The sequence below is a fragment of the Siphateles boraxobius genome, unplaced genomic scaffold (genome assembly GCF_051911475.1).
Source record: "Siphateles boraxobius isolate OS27281-9 unplaced genomic scaffold, OSU_SipBor_1 68, whole genome shotgun sequence".
NCBI lineage: Eukaryota > Metazoa > Chordata > Actinopteri > Cypriniformes > Leuciscidae > Siphateles > Siphateles boraxobius.
In genome coordinates, this window is record NW_027509195.1 from 7,188,099 (window position 1) to 7,207,713 (window position 19,615).

The window sequence follows — 19,615 nt, forward strand, 5'->3', positions numbered from 1 at the left end:
TCACAGATTTAAATCTCTTTTAGGTGCAGTCACGAGTCGCGTGACCATCGAATTTTAATTTTCACTCAGAAACAAACATTTGATTCATTGAGTTAGCTTAGTTTTTCAGGACCAAACAATGAGGCCCACACATTGATGTCATAATCAAAAAGAATGCAAAATATCTTTCAGCTGAGTTTGGCTATTTATGGACTATAGGCTTTTGCTCATGTAAATATGACAAGATAACATTTATAAGAACATTTAATAGAATAAAGACTTGTATATTTTATATGTATAACTATTACTACAAATCCTTTGCCACTGTAACGAGCACATGTATGCAACTATACTGAGAGAGAGAGAGAGAGAGAGAGAGAGAGAGAGAGAGAGAGAGAGAGGGAGGGGGGGGGGTGTTGGACGTCATTCATGGTTCATGGATAGAGTGGGCAAATGGATGAAGACAATGAAGAGGGATGTTAGTTGGAGAGGTATACATTTCAGAAACAATCTGCTTGGTTTGACATTGTTTTGGACCTTTTTGAACGCAACAACAATAACAAAACATTTAAGATTGGAATTACATGTTTGGAATACGGGGCAATATGACAGATTAACATTAGGCTACCATAGTGAGGAAACGTGATATAAAAGGTAACAATCTCCAGATGTACTGCTACTCGAAAAATGTGAACAGATGTGTAATAGCATGTAATTGTAAAACCTGGTTTTTATTTTAGGATTGTGAAATGACCTGCTGAAACATAAAGAAGATTTTGTGAATTCTGGATACTCCACTTCAGTTGGTAGGTTACTTTGCATAATTATGTTGCTAGATAAAGATTATGGGGACAAATGATCTTGGATCACAAAATATGTAGCTTTATAACCTAACTTAAAGCCTAAAGTAGAATTCAGTCATTTATTAAGGCTATATTACAAGCAGATCCTATGTATTTTTTGCATATCGTAGGCTACTGAATTATTCAAAGGAGTAGAACATTTTCTTGTTTTCGGTCTTTTTGTCTTATATAGCTATATAATATATAAAATATATACTAGCGTACAATTCGATAAACCCTAATGAAAACAATCACTGCGTTATACGATAAGAATACGACAATAATGTGTTTGTTGTTCCCTTGATGTAACACGAACTTTGACGCAGTTAAATTACGCACAGGATATGCAGGTGCGTGAATAGGCTACCAACGAATCACAGTTGCGGAAAGCGGAAGGGGGCGGTCCGTAGACTTAAAATAATACCGGTGGTTTATTTGCATATGAAATAGTTTGGTTTGCCTGCTTCATTTAATTATAAATGCTACAGCAGTCAGCAACGAGCGCTTTAATGGTTTAGCATTAACCCCTGCACAACACAAAATTATACAAAAGCATTAGTTATGAAATAACTTAAAACAAACTGTTTCAAGACAAGTAGCCTATGTTGGGCAAAATTTGAGTATTTTTGTGCTCGTATTTTCCCTGTTGTATTATCACAAGGCTGATGCTGTACACAGGTGAGATGAGAGCTCTGAACTGTTGGAGGATTCCTGCCATATTTACGATCCTACAGCAAACATGGATTTTAGCAATGGAAATTCCTCCCGAGGGTGAGGAACTGCAATTTCACAATTTTTTTTTTAACTTGATACAAGGCATTATTTACCACATTGTCATTTTAATTAGTTAAAACATAATATTTTATATGTATATCCCCACAGTCAGACAACCTCCAATGATCATTAAAGAGAGTGTTCAAGACCACATAGTAGATCCAGTTGACCCCATTATAGTGGAGTGTGAGGCAACCGGGAATCCACCTCCAGTGTAAGTACCAAACTTCAAAGTGTCCACACTTCATAATACATGTCATTCATTAGACTGACTTGATTACTTACCTTATAATGATTAGCATTTGTTTGTTTGTGTAAAAGGTGCTAACATATTGACTGAGTCATTCCAATGTAAAATGTGTTTAGTTTTAATGCAAATTCAAATGATTTTGGACAGCTGTGTTAGTGGATGTGTGATTGATAGATAACATGTACTGTACATAGCTTCACATGGACACGTGATGGGGTTTACCTGAATGTGGCACGAGATCCTCAGGTCAGCATGAGGAGGCGTTCTGGCACATTAGAGATTTTCTTCTGGGGTCGCCCTAATGACTATGAGGGAGTCTATCAGTGCACGGCGACTAATGAGTTTGGCTCTGCTCTGTCCAGTCACATCCATCTGCGTGTCTCCAGTAAGCCTTTAAATACCATGCAATTGTTAAAAAAAAAACAATTAGTCTATAGATTTTTAAACGTGAATGCTTTGTTTAGAGGCCCGCACGTGGTTGAAGGAGTATCTGGAGCCAGTATCAGTGGTGGTTGGACTTCCTCTCATCCTTCCCTGCAATCCCCCAGTAGGCCCTCCAAATCCTGACACCTACTGGCTGAACAGCAGTAAGTGTCTGCCTCAGATGTTTTTGATTTGAAAGATATAGGCCCGGTTTCACAGACAGGGCTTAGATTAAGCCAGAATTAGGCCTTAGTTTAATTAGCGTATTTAAGTAGCTTCTATAACTGTGCCTTACAACGGTGCAATAAAGTGAGTGGAATACCGCCCCAGCTGCTCCGATTCTCCGGCCAATCTCCTGCTCCAGTCTCCCCTCACTCGTGAACAAGACCCCAAGGTACTTGAACTCCTTCACTTGGAGTAAGGATTCATTCCCTACCTGGAGTTGGCACTCCACCGGTTTCCTGCTGAGAGCCATGGCCTCAGATTTAGAAGTGCTAATCCTCATCCCAACCGCTTCACACTCTTCTGCGAACCGATCCAGTGAGAGCTAAAGATCACGGACAGATGATGCCATTAGGACCACGTCATCCGCAAAAAGCAGTGACGAGATCCTAAACCCCTACTCACCACGACTACGTCTTGACATCCTGGCCATGAATTTCACAAACAGGATTGGTGACAAAGCACAGCCCTGGCGAAGGCCAACCCTCACCTGGAAAGAGTCTGACTTACTGCTGAGTACACGGACACAGCTCTCGCTTTGGATGTACAGGGATTGGATAGCCCTGAGAAGGGATCCCCTCATCCCATACTCACGCAGCACCTCCCACAGTATCTCCCGGGGGAGCCGGTCATACGCCTTCTCCAGATCTACAAAACACATGTAGACTGGATGGGCATACTCCCAAGTCCACTCCAGGATCCTTGTGAGAGTAAAGAGCTGGTCCGTTGTTCCACGGCCAGGAAGAAAACCGCATTGCTCCTCTTCAATCCGAGGTTCGACTATCGGCCGAACCCTCCTTTCCAGCACCTTGGAGTAGACTCTACCAGGGAGGCTGAGAAGTGTGATACCCCTGAAATTGGCACACAGTCTCTGGTCCCCCTTTTTGAACAGGGGAACCACCCCCCCAGTCTGCCACTCCTTGGGCACTGTACTTGACTTCCACGCAATGTTAGAGAGATGTGTCATCCAAGACAGCCCCTCCACACCCAAAGCCTTTAGCATTTCTGGGCGGATCTCATCAATCCCTGGGGCTTTGACACTGTGGGGTTGTTTGACTACCTCAATGACGAGAATCCCCCATCAGCCTCCAACTCTGCCTCTACTAGAGAGGGCGTGTCAGTCAGATTTAGGAGTTCCTCAAAGTGTTCCTTCCACCGCCCAATTACCCTCTCAGTTGAGGTCAACAGAGTCCAATCCTGACTGTACACAGCTTGGATGGTTCCCCGCTTCCCCCTCCTGAGGTGGCGGACAGTTCTCCAGAAGCACTTTGGTGCCGACCGAAAGTCCTTCTCCATGTTTTCTCTGATCTTCTCCCACATCCGCTGCTTTGCATCTGCCACAGCAGAGGCTGCAGCCCTTCGGGCCTGTTGGTATCTTGCAACTGCCTCCGGAGTTCTCCGAGAGAACAAATCCCGGAAGGCCTCCTCCTTCAGTCGGACGGCTTCCCTGACCACCGGTGTCCACCACGGTGTTCAAGGGTTACCGCCCCTTGAGGCACCTAAGACCTTGAGACCACAGCTTCCCGCTGCAGCTTCAGCAATAGAAGTTTTGAACATTGCCCACTCAGGTTCAATGTCCCCAACCTCCACAGGGATGTCAAAAAAGCTCTGCCGGAGGTGTGAGTTGAAGATCTCATGGACAGGGGCCTCCTCCAGACGTTCCCAGTTCACCCGCATTACCCGTTTGGGCTTACCAGGTCTGTCTAGATTCTTCCCCCACCCCCTGACCCAACTCACCACCGGATGGTGATAAGTTGACAGCTCCGCCCCTCTCTTCACCCTAGTGTCCGAAACATGCGGCCTCAAATCAGATGAAACGATTACAAAATTGATCATCGATCTTCGGCCTAGGGTTCTCTGGTACCACGTACAGTTATGAGCATCCTTATGTTTGAACATGGTGTTCATTATAGACAATCCATGACTAGCACAGCAGTCTAACAACAAACACCCACTCGGGTTCAGATCAGGGGGGCCGTTCCTCCCAATCATGCCTCTCCAGGTATCTCCAACATTGCCCACATGCACGTTAAAGTCTCCCAGTAGAACTGTGGAGTCCCCCACTGGAGCCCCATACAGAACTCCATTCAGGGTCTCCAAGAAGGCAGAATACTCCGAACTGCTGTTTGGTGCATATGCACAAACAACAGTCAAAGTTTTCCCCCCACAACCCGAAGGCGTAGGGAGCCGACCCTCTCGTTTACCGGAGTAAACTCCAACGTAGCCGGGGGCTAGTGAGTATCCCCACACCCGCCCGGCGCCTCATACACTGGGCAACTCTAGAGAAGAATAGGGTCCATCCCCTATCAATGAGTACGGTTCCAGAACCGAGACTGTGAGTGGAGGTCAGCCCCACCAGACTTAACTGGTAGCGCTCTATTTCCCGCACAAGTTCCGGCTCCTTCCCCCACAGAGAGGTGACGTTCCACGTCCTCACAGCCAGCCTCTGCCGCCTGGGTCTGGTCCGTCGTGGCCCCTGACCTTCACTGCCACCCATTTGGCCGTGCAGCCGACCCCTGTGTATCTTCCTATGGATGGTGGGTCCAAAGGATGGAGAGGGGGGTGCCACATTGCTTTTTCGGGCTGTGCCCAGCCGGGCTCCTTGGCAAACCTGGCCAACAGGCACTCGCCGGCGAGCCCTCCCTCTGGGCCTGGCTCCGGACGGGGGCTCCGGGCTTCCTCCAGACAGGGTCTCTCTTCCTCGTTTTATCATATGGGTCTTTATGAACCATTCTTACTCTGGACCCTCACCTGGAACCACTTTGCCTTGGGAGAGCCTACCAGGAGCACTAGGCTCCAGACAACACAGCCTCCAGGCTCACAGGAGCACACAAACCTCTCCACCACGGTAAGGTGATGGTTCCCAGAGAGGATGTTGCAAAAGATTCCTATCTCAAACAAATACTGTTCTTTTAAACTTTTCTATTCATCAAAGATTCCTGAAAGAAGTTATCATAAATTCCACAAAAAATATTAAGTGAGACAGCTGTTTTCAACATTGAAAATAATAAGAAACATTTCTTGAGCAGTAAATCAGCATATTAGAATGATTTCTGAAGAATCATTTGACACTGAAGCCTGGAGTAGAGTAATGATGCTGAAAATTCAGCTTTTAAACACAGGAATAAATTAAATTTTGAAATAGATTAAAATAGAAAAAGTTATTTTAAATTGATATTATATTTTAATGTTATTACTGTATTTTTGATCAAATAAACGCCCCCAAAATTTGAATGCTAGTGTGTTTGTATCACCAGTCTTCATTGTAATTATATTATTAATGTTTGTCTAGCCTTAAATAAGCCTTTAAATATACAACCAGTATTTTGTATCCAAGTTCATCTTTATTCCATAGCTATGACACCAATCCGACAGGATCGTCGAGTATCAAAGGCAGAGAATGGAGATCTGTACTTCTCCAGTATCGTAGCAGAAGACGCTCTTACGAACTATGTCTGTGTCGCCCGCTTCCCCTTCACGAACACCATCCAGCAGAAACCACCCCTCATCCTGCAGGTGCTCACAGGTCTGTGAGAGGAAATATTTTTATTCTGCTTTAGAATTAACCTTTGAGCCAATTTGTTTTAATATTTCTACCTGTGCCTTTTTCCGTGTGTGTGTTCAGTTGAGGAAGAACCATGATTAAAACCATCTAACAGTCTAACACATGGTGAGTTAGGACTCTTTCTTATGTTTCTCTTTAGTGTAAACATGCAACAGGACTTTACTGATCCACTAACTAGTCAACAATGCTCTGGCCAGATTTGTAAAGTGTGAAGATTTTTATCAAATGTGTGTGTAGCTCGCATGGCAGCCCATACGCCACCCAAGTTTCTGAAGCCCAAAGGAACTGTCAGCACAAGAATTGCGATGCTAGGGGAAGAACTTATTTTGGAGTGTTTTGCTGCTGGAGTGTGAGTTTTTAAAGTATTTTGATGATATCTCTGTTTTCTGAGAGCAATTAAATGCAGTTGATTTTTGGATTGCCTTTTGAAATCTGTGCACTTCTGATTCTCTCTTAATTTTGTAGTCCGACTCCCTACATCAAATGGACTAAAGATTGGGAGGAGATGTCTATGACAGGAAAGAAGTTGGAGAATTTCAATAAGACGCTTCGAATAAAGAAGATCTCCATGGATGATGGAGGAGAATACATCTGCACCGCTTCAAACAGGATGGGCAGCCTGGACCACGTCATCACTGTCTGGGTCAAATGTAGAATACTTCATTACTTTATTTCTATTGTTAATGTCTGTCATTATGTGGCACTATGTTTCAAATCTATATGCTGCAATTTTTTTCTATGGAACACAAATTTGAAGAATGTTCACGCATTGACAGTTCATACTGACCACATCTGTCATTGAACAAAAATACATTATTAAAACACCACAATAATAGTCCAAACAACTTGTGCTATAAATTTTACTTTTTTCTGGAGAAATTTGTTATTAATGTTTGAGGTACAGACCAAAATTAAGTCATTATTCACAGAAAATGTACTCAATAAAATCACTGCTTTTAAATCAAATATGATACCTTTTCCATTCATCACATCTTATTGGACATTTAAAACATCATCAAACATAAATTATGTTTCAACTAATGCTATATTCACAGTACCACTTAAACGTTTGGAGTCGGTAAGATATGTTGTTAATGAATTTGATAGAAGTATCTTATGCTCAGCAAGGCAGCATTTATTTGATCATAAAAAGTAACATAGTGAAATAATATTACATTTAAAATAACTATTCAGAATCCTTCAGAAATTATTTAAAATAACTGTTCAGAATCCTTCAGAAAGTCTTATTTGCCTTAAGAAACATTGTTATCAATGTTGAAAACAGTTGTGCTGCTTAATATTTTTGAGGAAACCATGATACATTTTTATCAGGATTCATCGAATAGAATGAAAAGTTAGAGTAAGTTAATTCTCTAGAATAGAATGAATTTATTTGAAATAGAAATCAGCAACAACTGTAACATTACATTTTTTGATCAGTTTGGTGAATCCTTACTAAATAAAGGTATTCATTTCTTTAGAAAAAAAACTTTGAACCAGCAAATCTATACCAAACAAATCTATACCATAACAACATTTCATGTTCCACAAAAAACAACAACAATCAGCATACAAGTTTGAAACAATATGAAGATGAATAAATAATGACTACTTTTTATTTTCAGTATTCCTTTAAGAATGACAAAATCAAATAAACATCTATTCTCAACTCTTTTGCAGCGGTTCCGTTCTGGGTGGAGAAGCCTGAGAGTCTGGTTCTGTCTCGTGATGACAGCGGTAGTATAGTGTGTAGAGCTGATGGTATTCCTCGACCCCAAATACAGTGGCTGGTCAATGGAGAGCCAATCAGTGGTGAGAAAAACAGCAGCTTCATTAAGCAAACAGGTGCACTACAAAGCATTTTAATGCTCACTCTTCCTGTCTTGTCTTCAGATGCTCCTATGAGTCCAGGCAGGCAGGTTTCAGAAGACACTTTGATTTTCAGCGCCGTGGTTCCAGACAGCGCTGCTGTGTTCCAGTGCAATGCTTCAAACCAGTATGGCTATATCATGGCAAACGCTTTCTTGGCCGTAATGGGTAAGCGCTAGAAGAGGCTGGATTGAAAAAACACTTCATTTACATGCACCATTAGCTTTTAGCTTGCCACTGTGCACTGTTGTCTGCAGATATGAAGCCTCGTCTGCTTGGTCTCAGAGATGAACTGGTTAAAACAACAGAAGGCAATAATACTCATTTAGACTGCCCGTATTTTGGCTCTCCTAAACCTGACCTGCGGTGGTAAATAAATTGTCTTACTATCATTACCTTCATTATTTCCCCAAATTTGTCTGTTTTTACCTTTGAATTACCACAAATACAAGGATAAAAACAAAATGATATGTCTATTGTGATGGTGTGAATGAACAAAATGAGGAGTAATTGCATAAATGATTTAAAAATTTAAGTGCACATAAAAAGTATCCAATTAATATGTATATACTGTAGGTCAAAAGGAGGACTAGGCACCTTAGAGGGAAATCGTCACATGATTCTTCCAAATGGTACATTGGAAATCAGTGACACAAAGCTACAAGATCAGGGAACATATGTGTGTGTTGCAAGCAATGTCATTGGACGAGATGAGAAGGAGGTCCAACTAGAGGTCAAAGGTCAGTCTCCGGAACAGGTGCTGCATTGAAATTTCTGATAAAAATACTTATATTTTAAATGCACTGATGTCCATTAAATTAATTTTTTAATACAATAAGCATATTATTTATAGATGTTTGATTCTGCATTTTACTTGTATGTATTTTATATGTCATGTGTGTATATCAAGATGATATGCTTGTTAAAAGATTACATTTATTTTAATTTGATAGAGCCCATTAAAATTGTTCGTGCCCCACGCAATACTATGGTCACAAGAGGGAGTCTGGCTCGCTTTGATTGTAAGATTAAAGTAGACCCGACTCTGGACGTTACCGTTACTTGGCTTAAGGACAAGAAGTTCTTGATCTTAGGAAGAAGGTAAATACAATTGAATCTGACCACAAACATGTAGGAAGTGTTATCAATTATTCTATTGGTTTAATGTATCTGACTGCTTTGTGTTCTGTAGGATGACAAAGGATGAGGATTCTCTGAGCATTGCTGATGTGTACAGAAGAGATGAAGGCATCTACACCTGCAGGGTTAAAAGTGAACTGGAGGAGGTCACTGCCTCGGCCAAACTCACTGTGACAGGTACCAGCACATATACTCTCTCTATACATGCGACCAGTATAAACTTGAGCATATTATTTATGTATACTTTTGATTTTAGACCGGCCAGACCCGCCCAGTGATTTAGAGATATCAGACCCATCAGAGAGGAGTGTTAGACTCACCTGGATTCCAGGACTGAGCAACCACAATCCCATCAAAGGTACATCCACACAAACATAGGTGCAAGCAAAAATTCAAAGCCTTACAATGACATGATTTTGAATGAAATTTCTTTCAGAGTACCAGGTTCAATATACTGAAGATCTCCTTGCAGACTATTGGCTGCTGCCGAGCGGCTGGAAGAACCTGACTAGTTACCCAGGCAACCTGAACTCTGTCGTTTTACAGCTAACTCCATTTGTAGAATACCGATTCCGGGTCATTGCTGTAAATGGCATTGGACCCAGTAAACCCAGCTGGCCATCTGCATACTACCAGACTGGAGGAGCTGGTAGGTCCTCCTTTTTCCATTATATTATATTATTGTTTAACATTTTTGGGTTGTTACATTTTTTTAATGTTTTTGAAAGAAGTATCTTATGCTCACCAAGGCTGCATTTAAAAATGCTCAAATATTAAGTAAAACATATTATGCATCCAAATTTTGCAATATTATGTAATTGGGGGGGGGGGGGGGGTTATATGGTGTATTTGAGTATTTAAATATTTTTCAATTCAAGAAGTATGTATAAGTTAAAAATAGGCAAGTCATACAAATCAAGCCATACACAGTATAACCACTAGATGGCAGCATAGGCCTATTTTTAAACAGGGTTGAGAAAATGTCCTGGTTACGAATGGTAACCCTCGTTCCCTGAAGGAGGGAACGGATACGTACGTTGTGACCGACGAATAGGAATCTCGCTAGAGAGGCCAATCTACTTCGAGTGAAACTAAACGAGCCAAAGCACATTGGCGTGCAATCATTTGCATCAGCTGTTCAGCCATATAAAATGAGCACCAAGTGCGATTGCACTTCAGTTTTTTTGCTGAGGAGCCGCCCCGGCAGGACGCAGCAGATGTGGCAACAGGACATATGTCTCTGTTTCCTCCTTCAGGGGTAAGGAGGTTACCATACGTAACCGAAACGTTCCCTATCAGTCGGTCACTCTCGGCTTACGTCGTGACCATCGAATAGGAATCCCTACCAAATTGCCACAGCGACTGACCCCATTGAGCGCCCTGTGCGAGCCTCTTGCCCCTTCTTGCCTGGAAGGACGAAAGGAGAGGGCTTACACAGAGTGTATCTGTCACTTTTGTTCCGTGATAACCCATACAGTAAGATTAATGGATAACATTGGGAAAACGTGCCCTTTTCCTCCACCACGTCTGGGCTGAGGGTGTTGTTGGACTCAACAGGTTTTTCACACTGGAGTAATAAGGGTGCACAGTAGGGTACAGAAGCCAGAGTGCATGCTGGCCGCTGTAACAGACAAAGAGCTGGTCTGAGGGCCTGAGACTTTGAGTTCTGTCCACGTACAGACGCAGAGCGCGAACGGGACAGAGCAAACCCATGGCTGGGTCTGCCTCCTTCAGGGGCAGCACTTGCACGTTCACCAGCTGGTCCCTGAAGGGAGTGGTAGGAACATTGGGCACATAGCTAGGCTGGGGTCTCAACACAACGTGGTTGTCCTGGTTCCACGGGGCAGGAGGCGCAGGAGGCGGCTTGGATGCGTTCTCGAACTGCAATGCTGCTGCTCGCTGGTGATAGAAGAGGCGGATGAGAGTGGTGAGGATTCTCTCCTCCCTCTGCTCTCCGGACCCTCTTCGGACCCAGAGATGGAAGAAACGGAAACGGTCAGCAGCGGAACACAAATAAAAGGGAACAAAAGACTTTCCACCGGCCCTCTTTCAGGGGAGGGAGCGGTGTGGTCACTATCTCCTGGAGAGCAGTCCCATCCATCTCCGGGTCGCCCCTCCTAGGGCCGTTTACCCCAGGCTTTGCCGCCCCCTCTTGCAGAAGAAGGAGGACGCCCCTGGCGACGAGCAGACTGAGGGGCCGCAGGCGATGGGGTTGAGGCAGCAGCTGACAAAACCGGCAGGATGTGTTTAATCGCCTCAGTCTGCTTTTGTACAGTCGAGAACTGCTGGACAAATTTTTCGACCGCATCGCAGAAGAGGCCGGTCTAGGACATGGGGGAGTTAAGGAACCTTACTTTGTCGGTCTCCCTCATGTCAACCAGACTCAGCCAGAGATGACGTTCCTGGACCACCATAGTGGACATTCTACGACCACCGACCGCGCAAGGCCCGTGGTGGCACGTGAGGCCTGTGGCGGCACAAAGTTCTTGGAGAACTTGGGGATCATGACCACCCTCGTGCAGGTCCTTCAGTGCCTTGACCTTCTGGGAGTAAAAGGTGCCGTCCATGCCCCAGTAAGCTCCTCATGCAGCTCTGGGAAAAAAGGCACCGGGGTGGGTTGCTGATAACCAGCGCGCACCACCCCGAGATACCAATCGTGTGGAACACACGAGCCCGATCCTGTTGGTGGCCCGGGAAAGCATGACTCGGGCACCGCTGTCACACCGGAAGTGGGCAGCGGCGCCGAATCATCATCTGCAGAGAAGTCTGACCCACCCTCCGATGCAGCGATCGACATCTGTTCATCATGGGGTGTGCCGAAGAAAACGACTAGTACACACCTCGTGGATGGTCCAGCATGGTCCTCATATCACTTTCACCACCGCCTGAAGCAACCCTCAGAGAAGGGTTAGATTGTGGCGTAGGCGCAGGGACTCCGCCCCTTTGCAGCAATGAGGGTCTCGACCGGAGCTCCGAGGTGGTCATCTTCCCACAATGGGTAAATGACTTATCCACTAACACTGCCTCAGCGTGTTCAATGCCCAGAAACGCGATATAGCGCTCGTGACCATCCCGTGATCCCAGGTAACGACCGCATCCAGAAACACACAGGTAGAGTGACATCTTTAAAAAGATACTCTACCCGTGTAAGCTCTTTTAGGGACTGCTCTCCTTGGTTCTGAAGCACGCAGGGGAACTGTCTCAGTGAACGCGGACAGGAATGTGCACCTGTCAAGTACTGTCTCTCTCGCTGGCGATCTTACCAGCCATAAAAAAGCCTTCCAGCGCTCTCACGGCGCACCTTACCAGCTGTAAAAACAGCTTTTTAGTTTAACCCTTTCATCGTTGTGTGCTTTGGCCTGCATTAAAGGATAATAAAAAAAATTAATACGTTTGATTACCAAAATAAAGGCATAGAACCGGTGGCACCTGGGCTTGGACCCATCATCGCTGCTTGCAGCTATATTTTATTCCTGTCATGCAAAGCTGAATTTTCAGCATCATTACTCTAGTCTTAAGTGTTGAATAGTCTAATAAATTGCTGCTCAAGAAGCATTTTTTTATTATTATCAATGTTGAAAACAGTTGCTTGATATTTTTGTGGTAACTGTGATGCATTTTTTCAGGATTCTTTAAAATTAGAAAACTTTTGTAAATGGGGTCTTCAGTCATTTTTGATCAATTTAATGCATCCTTGGTGAACTGAAGTTTGAACTTTTTAACGTATATTATTATATTATATCATATTATATTAATGTTTTTTTGTAGTGCTGTCAAATCGTTTAATAGCGATTAATTGCATCTAACATAAAAGTTTGTATCTACATAATGTGTGTGTGTGTATGTATATATATATATATATATATATATATATATATATATATATATATATATATATATATATATATATATATATATACATACATACACTAGTTTTGTGTCTTTAGTGCCTGATGCTATCCCAAGAAACATCCAAGGATTGGGAAGTGGAGTGTTCAGAAATAACATGGAAATCAGCTGGGAGGTGATGCAATGATGATTGATGGATGTCGATCATTTTAATCAAAGTTGTTAACTGTGAAGTAACATGCATGTGATTTATATTAACTGGGATGTTTTTGTTGTGTCTGAAGCCACTGGAGTACAGAGAATGGAATGGGCCAAAACTTGGCTACATGGTTTGGTGGAGACGGAGGGATTCGAGGGAGGAGTGGAAGAACTACACAACATACTGGTGGTGTAGCTGCATCATCTATGACAGTGACACCTTCACGCCCTACGAAATTAAAGTTCAGGCTATCAACTTCTTCGGCTATGGCCCAGAATCCCCTATTGTGCTTGGTTACTCTGGGGAGGACCGTAAGTTCACATGTACCACAAGTAATGGTTTGGTTTAACATGCATAAAAAAGAGATTTTGGTCAGTGTTTTACTCATATTGGGTTTCTCTAACAGGTCCTGTTGCCGCTCCATCTGAGCTGAGGGTGTCAGACATTGAAAGCATGACGCTGACAGTCCATTGGGAACCTGTGGCACGAGCCGACATCATGGGTGAAATAAAGGAGTATAAAGTATGGCTTCTTCATTGCACAGATCCATACAGTAAATGAAATGGGCCACTGATGGAGCTGTGTTTGGTTTCTCAGGTTTATTACTGGAGAGAGAGCAGTCGACTGCCCTTGCACACTGTGAGCAGGAGGATTAAGACCAAGAGTTTTAAAGCTAATGGGCCGCGTCTGTCTGGGAGCCTATCTGGCCTTGTCCCGTATAGTAACTACAGGATTTATATTGTAGTGGCCAATAACCGCTTTGAGGGTCCGCCCAGCCATACCATTGAGTTTCAGACACCTGAAGGAGGTATGAAACTCTGCACACACTTAACATTATGGCAAATCAAACACATACAGGCATGACTTTATACATGCATCTCGCTTCCACTCTAGTGCCCACGATTCCAAGGTCGTTCAGAATCATGCACCGGCACTATGACACCATTTACCTGGACTGGGAGGAACCTGCAGAACCCAATGGCATTCTGACTGGGTACATTCTCAAATATCAGACGTGTAAGTGCACTTACATCACTTTGGTGTCCCATGAAATTTTTAAAGCATTAGAGGCTCAAATCTTATTTTTTTCATGACACACAGGAATCACATTATGAAATAAATGCTTTTCCCCAAAACACACTAAACACATAATAATTGGCTCCCTGTTATTAAATACTTTTTGCAACCTCCTTTTGCCAAGATAACAGCCTTGAGTTTCTTCTATAATTTTTCTATTTATCTGATTCCGACATGTTTGTAGCTGCAGCTGTGGTAACTAGAGCAGAGCTGGCAACCCGGATGCCGCAACACTACTGACTTTGTGATTGGTAGATAGGTGGAGGGTGACGCATCAGACCAAAACACAACATGACAACATCAACATCAGTTGAGGGCTGCAACTTTACTATTTAAATGACAATATCCTGGCCGGACTATTGTTGTCAGTGATATAAGTATTTGAAATGAACATGATTTCTTAATGTCTAGTGACATATCAGGGCCATTTTATGATTAATTTAAATAAATTTCTTACATACAGCTCCTTTAATTATTGCCCTGATAGTCAAAATGGGGGTTTTCAATTCTTTTGCTATTTTCTTACAGCCACTTTTTATTTTCTGAAGCTCAACAATCTTTTGGTGCACATCAGAACTATATTCTTTGGTTTTACTCATTGTGATGGATGATTAAGGGAATTTGGCCTTTGTGTTTCCTCATATTTAAACTCCTGTAAACAAGAAGTTATAGCTAGACAATTTCATGTTCCTAGTCACCCTGGTGTGCTAAAAAATGTAAATATTAATGGGAATATACTTCAGAGATATTTTACTAAAAGTTTTAGGGGTGCCAATAATTGTGGCCAACGTGTTTTGGAGAAAAACATTTATTTCATAATGTGATTATATTTTTTCTGTAGTGAACATCACTCTGGGGGACAGAATCCAAGTGGAATACATTCCTCCTAACATCACCTACTTCTCTCTGCAACGTTTGGACCGATACACTCGATACAAGTTCTCACTGGCAGCACAAACTGAAGTTGGAGTCGGGGAGGCGTTCACAGAGGAATCACCCAAATTTACTACTGAGGGTAATTTTTCATCTACATAAATAAGATCATTGTTCTGTAAACATACAGAGATTCCTAACATGTCTGCATGATTACCTGTGTGCATGAACAGAATATACCCGGGAGCAAGTGGACATTGTGACGCAGGGTTGGTTCATTGGCTTAATGTGTGCGGTTGCTCTTCTCGTTCTCATCATGCTCATAGTCTTCTTCATCAAGAGAAGCCGAGGAGGAAAGTACCCAGGTACAATAGAAATGACATGAGACAAGTTACATATATTTATTACTACGCATTATATATGTGGCAAAACATATTCTTTTGTTTGTTTGTAAGTGCGGGACATGAAGGACTTTGCACTGGAGCCAATGGATGATAGAGAGAATGGAACGTTTGATTACAGGTGACTGTGTTTTATGAGAAGCTCTATGTAAAATCCCAGGACTTTCTATTTGATTTATAAAAGTGTTAAAAGTTGTCTTAAGTTCACTGACATGAAAACAGCATGTTAGATACACTAAAAGGGGAAAAATTAATAAGTCCTATAAATGACATCATAAAATAATCATATTAGCGAAGGTTGATTTAGAATATGTACTCTATACCACAATAATTGTCCCTCAGTTTATTATTCATCACTCCATCCATCAAACATTTCTCACTTTCTTCATTCCTCCTTTATTTTTTTTATGTCTTTTGCGGTTGGACCGCTGAAGGTCTCTTGAGAGGTATGATACATGTCATACAGAATAAGTGTTGACCTTTTTAAAATTGTCTTATTTGTTTTACAATTAAACCCCACATTCTAGTCTAACTATTAAGCTATTTTTTAAAAACTGTTTTCACACTACCATTCAAAATGTGGTAAATTTATACTTTTATTCAGCAAGGATGCTTTAAATTGATCAAAAGTATCGGTAAAAACATTTATAAAGTTAGATTTATGTTTTGAAAATAAATGCTGTTCTTTTGAAATGTCTATTTCAAAGAATCCTTAAAACAAATCTTAATATTAGAATGATTTCTGAATGATCATGTGACACCAAAGACTGCTGAAAATTCAGCTTTGCCATCACAGGAATAAATAACATTTTAAAATATATTCAAATAGTTTATTTGATATGTTATATATATATATATGTATGTATGTACAATATTACTGGTTTTTGTTTTTAATATATTTTTGATCAAATAAATGCAACCTTAGTGAGCATAAGAGACTTCTTTCAAAATCATGAAAAAATCTTACCTGAACCCAAACTTTTGAACAGTAGTGTTTAACAATAGTATTTGTGTTTTATATGTCATGTCTTTGTTTCCATTATATGAATTGTGACTTTTTAACTTCTATATCAACTGCAGGATAACACGAGTGTCCACCATGCCCTATAGCAGACGGTAAGCATCTCTTCAAACTGTTTCAAACATTGTTTGGAAAAATGGACAACTCCTTACTTTTAAAACTCTCAAATGAATCTTTTCCCCTTTAGTGAGGAGGAAAGTCGACAGGGACGCAGTCAAGGTGTGATCGAGCGCATTGACAGGAGAACGAACAGTGACGACAGCCTCATGGAGTATGGTGAGGGGGAAGAGATTGAGTTTAATGAGGATGGCTCCTTCATCGGAGAGTACACTGGTGTCAGTAAGAGGAACATCGATAGGAGCCCGTACCTTGACAGCTCTGAGCCCACGTCTCCTGTGGCCATCTACTCTTTTGCTTAGAGCCCATCTGAATAAACAACCTTTTACACAGATAGACTGAGACTCATTTAATCTGTTAGACAGGCTGGAAATTATGTATATAGATGTGTTTTAACAGTAAAACAATGTTTCTGGGGGTTTACAGAAAAAGTGCCAATCAGGTTTGTTTTTCAAATCCACAAATCATGTGAGAGGAAGCCAAGCAAAGATGTCTTGATGTGTTTATCATGTTGATAAGAAGACAGAAAAGAAATTTGATGGTTGATGGAAGCTTGCTTCGTTAAACTTATGTTCAGTTTATAAATTAACATTCAGGATCAATTCACACACATTTACTTAGACATCAGCCCTGAAGGATGTTGAGCATCAAGAACTTCCATAATGCTTTGTTATTTAGTGTTTGATATCACTGATAGTTGCCACTAATTTTTCTTGTTTTATTTCCCATAGCATGTAATGTTTTATTTCCCATAGCACCATTTTCTCTGTATTTATCTGTGTTTGCTGTACTGTAGGTCACATTAATGAACTGCAAGCCATTTATTCTCACACAAAATACAATCTAACCCTCAGCTGCTTATTGTAGTATGATGTACATGATGTTTATTGTATATTTTTTGGAGTCTGGTAAGAGTACTATCATAAGTGTTGTAGTGCTTAAGTCATTAAAATGCATGAAGTGAATTAATGACTTTGTCATATTTTAGTAAATATCACAACAACAGTTCACAGTACTGTATCAAGCTCAAAAAGGGGGAGGGGGAATACACAATAAACATAACCTACCATTAAAAGTGGTCCACATTCACTACTTACTTTTGATCATCAAATGATAGATTTGACCAACCAAAATCTATAATCTTGCCCTCCTCCAAAGCTCACATATATCCTACATATGAGTTGGAAATTACATCAGAGTGAGTAAACAATGAATGAATTTTCATATTTTGGGTAAACTGCTCTTTTACGTGCCCTGCCATGCCGATATTCCCCACTAGAGGACAGATTGAACTGAACACAAGCCCCGCTCGGCTCTACCACAAACATTGATGGACCCGCACACAAACTTGTATTCAAACATTGAGAATCCACAGTCTGTGTAAGTTCTGTATTGTTATTAATTATTATTGTTATAACGTTGTCTAAAAATAACAGTTCAGATAATCTTGAGAATTTAACAAGTAGCCTACAAGTAGGCCTATATCATCTCATTCAGTCACTTTTTTTTTCATGACTCTATTTGTCATTTGTTTTGTAACAGATTTATAGATATAGTCTTGTTCCCCCTTTCTCTCAAAAATAGAGAAAGCACTTTAAAATCGATTACACAATCCTTCATTTGACCTCTGGACACAAATTCTAACTGTGTCAGAGGCACACGGGATAAATAATGGGTAATACATTTGATATCCTTGGTACTACCAGAAGTTTTGAGTTTTTCAAAGTTTTACTAACAAAGAGTTTTGTGATATTAAAAAGTGCGATGAATTATAGGGTGATAAAAGATTAGTTAAATACACAGGAGCTAAACCTTTTAGGGCCTTATAAGTCAGTAGTAATACTTTGTAATTGATACAGAATAGGTAACACATTCTGGTAACACTAGAGATTTCATTTGGTCATGATGTAATATATAATGGAATATCATCACCATAACAATGGAAACTACTATTTTCTTATAATACTACCAAAGGGCAGCATGTAGGCCTATATTGAAAATAGCAGAGGGCCTAAAACAGACTCTTGCAGCACTCCATCATTTACTAAGGTTAACTTGGATAATTCTGTTTAAAAAACAAAATGGTAACAGTCTGATAGGCAGGGTTTGAAATTAACATCCGCCAACCCGCCTTGGGTTGTGTTACATGCGGGTAAAAACCAACTGTGGCGGGTAACACTGTCACTAGCCAATTTGCCGTGTTACTTATGTTCCCTTTCGAGAATGGTCATTTTGTATTGTGTAGCTAACACGCAGTGGGAAACTCCTTTCCTAGAGAAATATTGAAGCCTATATTTTAAAACGCAGTGGCGAGGCTCACTCGAGCCCGCGGTCTAAAACGGCCGTGGTAAGGATGCACAGCATCTCAGCGTCTGAATTAGTCCTGGTAGCAGCAGCAGAAGCCATCCCCGAAGTGTCGAACTGGGTTTTGAACATAATAAAGCGAGGCTACTCGCTCTAATTCGCTCGCAGATTTCAGATTTCAGGCGGTCATCGAGACTTCGGTGAAAAGCGGCGTGGCTCAAGTGCTTTGCACCGAAGTGCAAAATCTGCTAGCAAAAGGGGTGATCTGAGACATCTGAGCAAAGCCCTCATGAGACGGCCATTCAGAATGATAACAACCAAACAAATCCTCACGCAGGTTCGCCCGGTGGATTGTTTTTTTTTACGGTGGATCTGAAAGACACTTACTTTCAGATTCAGATAAAAATCACAGGCCATTCTTGAGATTCGCCTTCGAGGGGCAGGTTTATCAATACATGGTCCTACCGTTCGGTCTGTCCCTGGCGTCCCGTACATTTACTGTATTCAAACATTGAGAATCCACAAACGGATTTATAGGCGTAGTCTTGTTCCCCTTTTCCCTCAAAAATTAGAGAAAACACAGGCGGTCAGGACGCCTGCACGTTATGGTGAACGTAACTTCAGTGGAACCGCACTCTTGTCCTCGAATTGTCTCAGGCAAGTCAGCAGCGACTGCGCGCGCTTGCTCGTAAGCTGCACGCACATGGCAA

The 19,615-nt window shown here is 41.7% G+C and overlaps 1 protein-coding gene across 4 annotated transcripts; it reads left to right on the top strand.

The window, feature by feature from the left end:
* Positions 1 to 421: 421 nt before the first annotated feature.
* nfascb (neurofascin homolog (chicken) b) lies at positions 422 to 17,566 on the top strand. 4 transcript variants are annotated; one of them, XM_077214326.1, is made up of 27 exons: positions 422 to 633; positions 720 to 785; positions 1,500 to 1,592; positions 1,704 to 1,809; positions 2,040 to 2,230; positions 2,310 to 2,432; positions 5,846 to 6,016; positions 6,293 to 6,404; positions 6,521 to 6,705; positions 7,736 to 7,867; positions 7,949 to 8,092; positions 8,182 to 8,293; positions 8,501 to 8,664; positions 8,878 to 9,025; positions 9,117 to 9,241; positions 9,321 to 9,422; positions 9,501 to 9,713; positions 13,012 to 13,088; positions 13,198 to 13,423; positions 13,519 to 13,634; positions 13,710 to 13,920; positions 14,007 to 14,129; positions 15,031 to 15,204; positions 15,296 to 15,427; positions 15,518 to 15,584; positions 16,544 to 16,579; positions 16,672 to 17,566. In XM_077214326.1, exons 3-27 carry the CDS (start codon positions 1,505 to 1,507, stop codon positions 16,901 to 16,903), a joined length of 3,510 nt encoding a protein of 1,169 aa, XP_077070441.1. In that variant the 5' UTR covers positions 422 to 633; positions 720 to 785; positions 1,500 to 1,504; the 3' UTR covers positions 16,904 to 17,566. The 4 variants fall into 4 exon arrangements, with proteins under 4 accessions (XP_077070441.1, XP_077070442.1, XP_077070440.1 ...); XM_077214327.1 differs by having other exon boundaries at positions 445 to 633; positions 1,483 to 1,592; XM_077214325.1 differs by lacking the exon at positions 422 to 633 and adding an exon at positions 15,898 to 15,909 and having other exon boundaries at positions 700 to 785.
* The last annotated feature ends 2,049 nt before the right edge of the window (positions 17,567 to 19,615 follow it).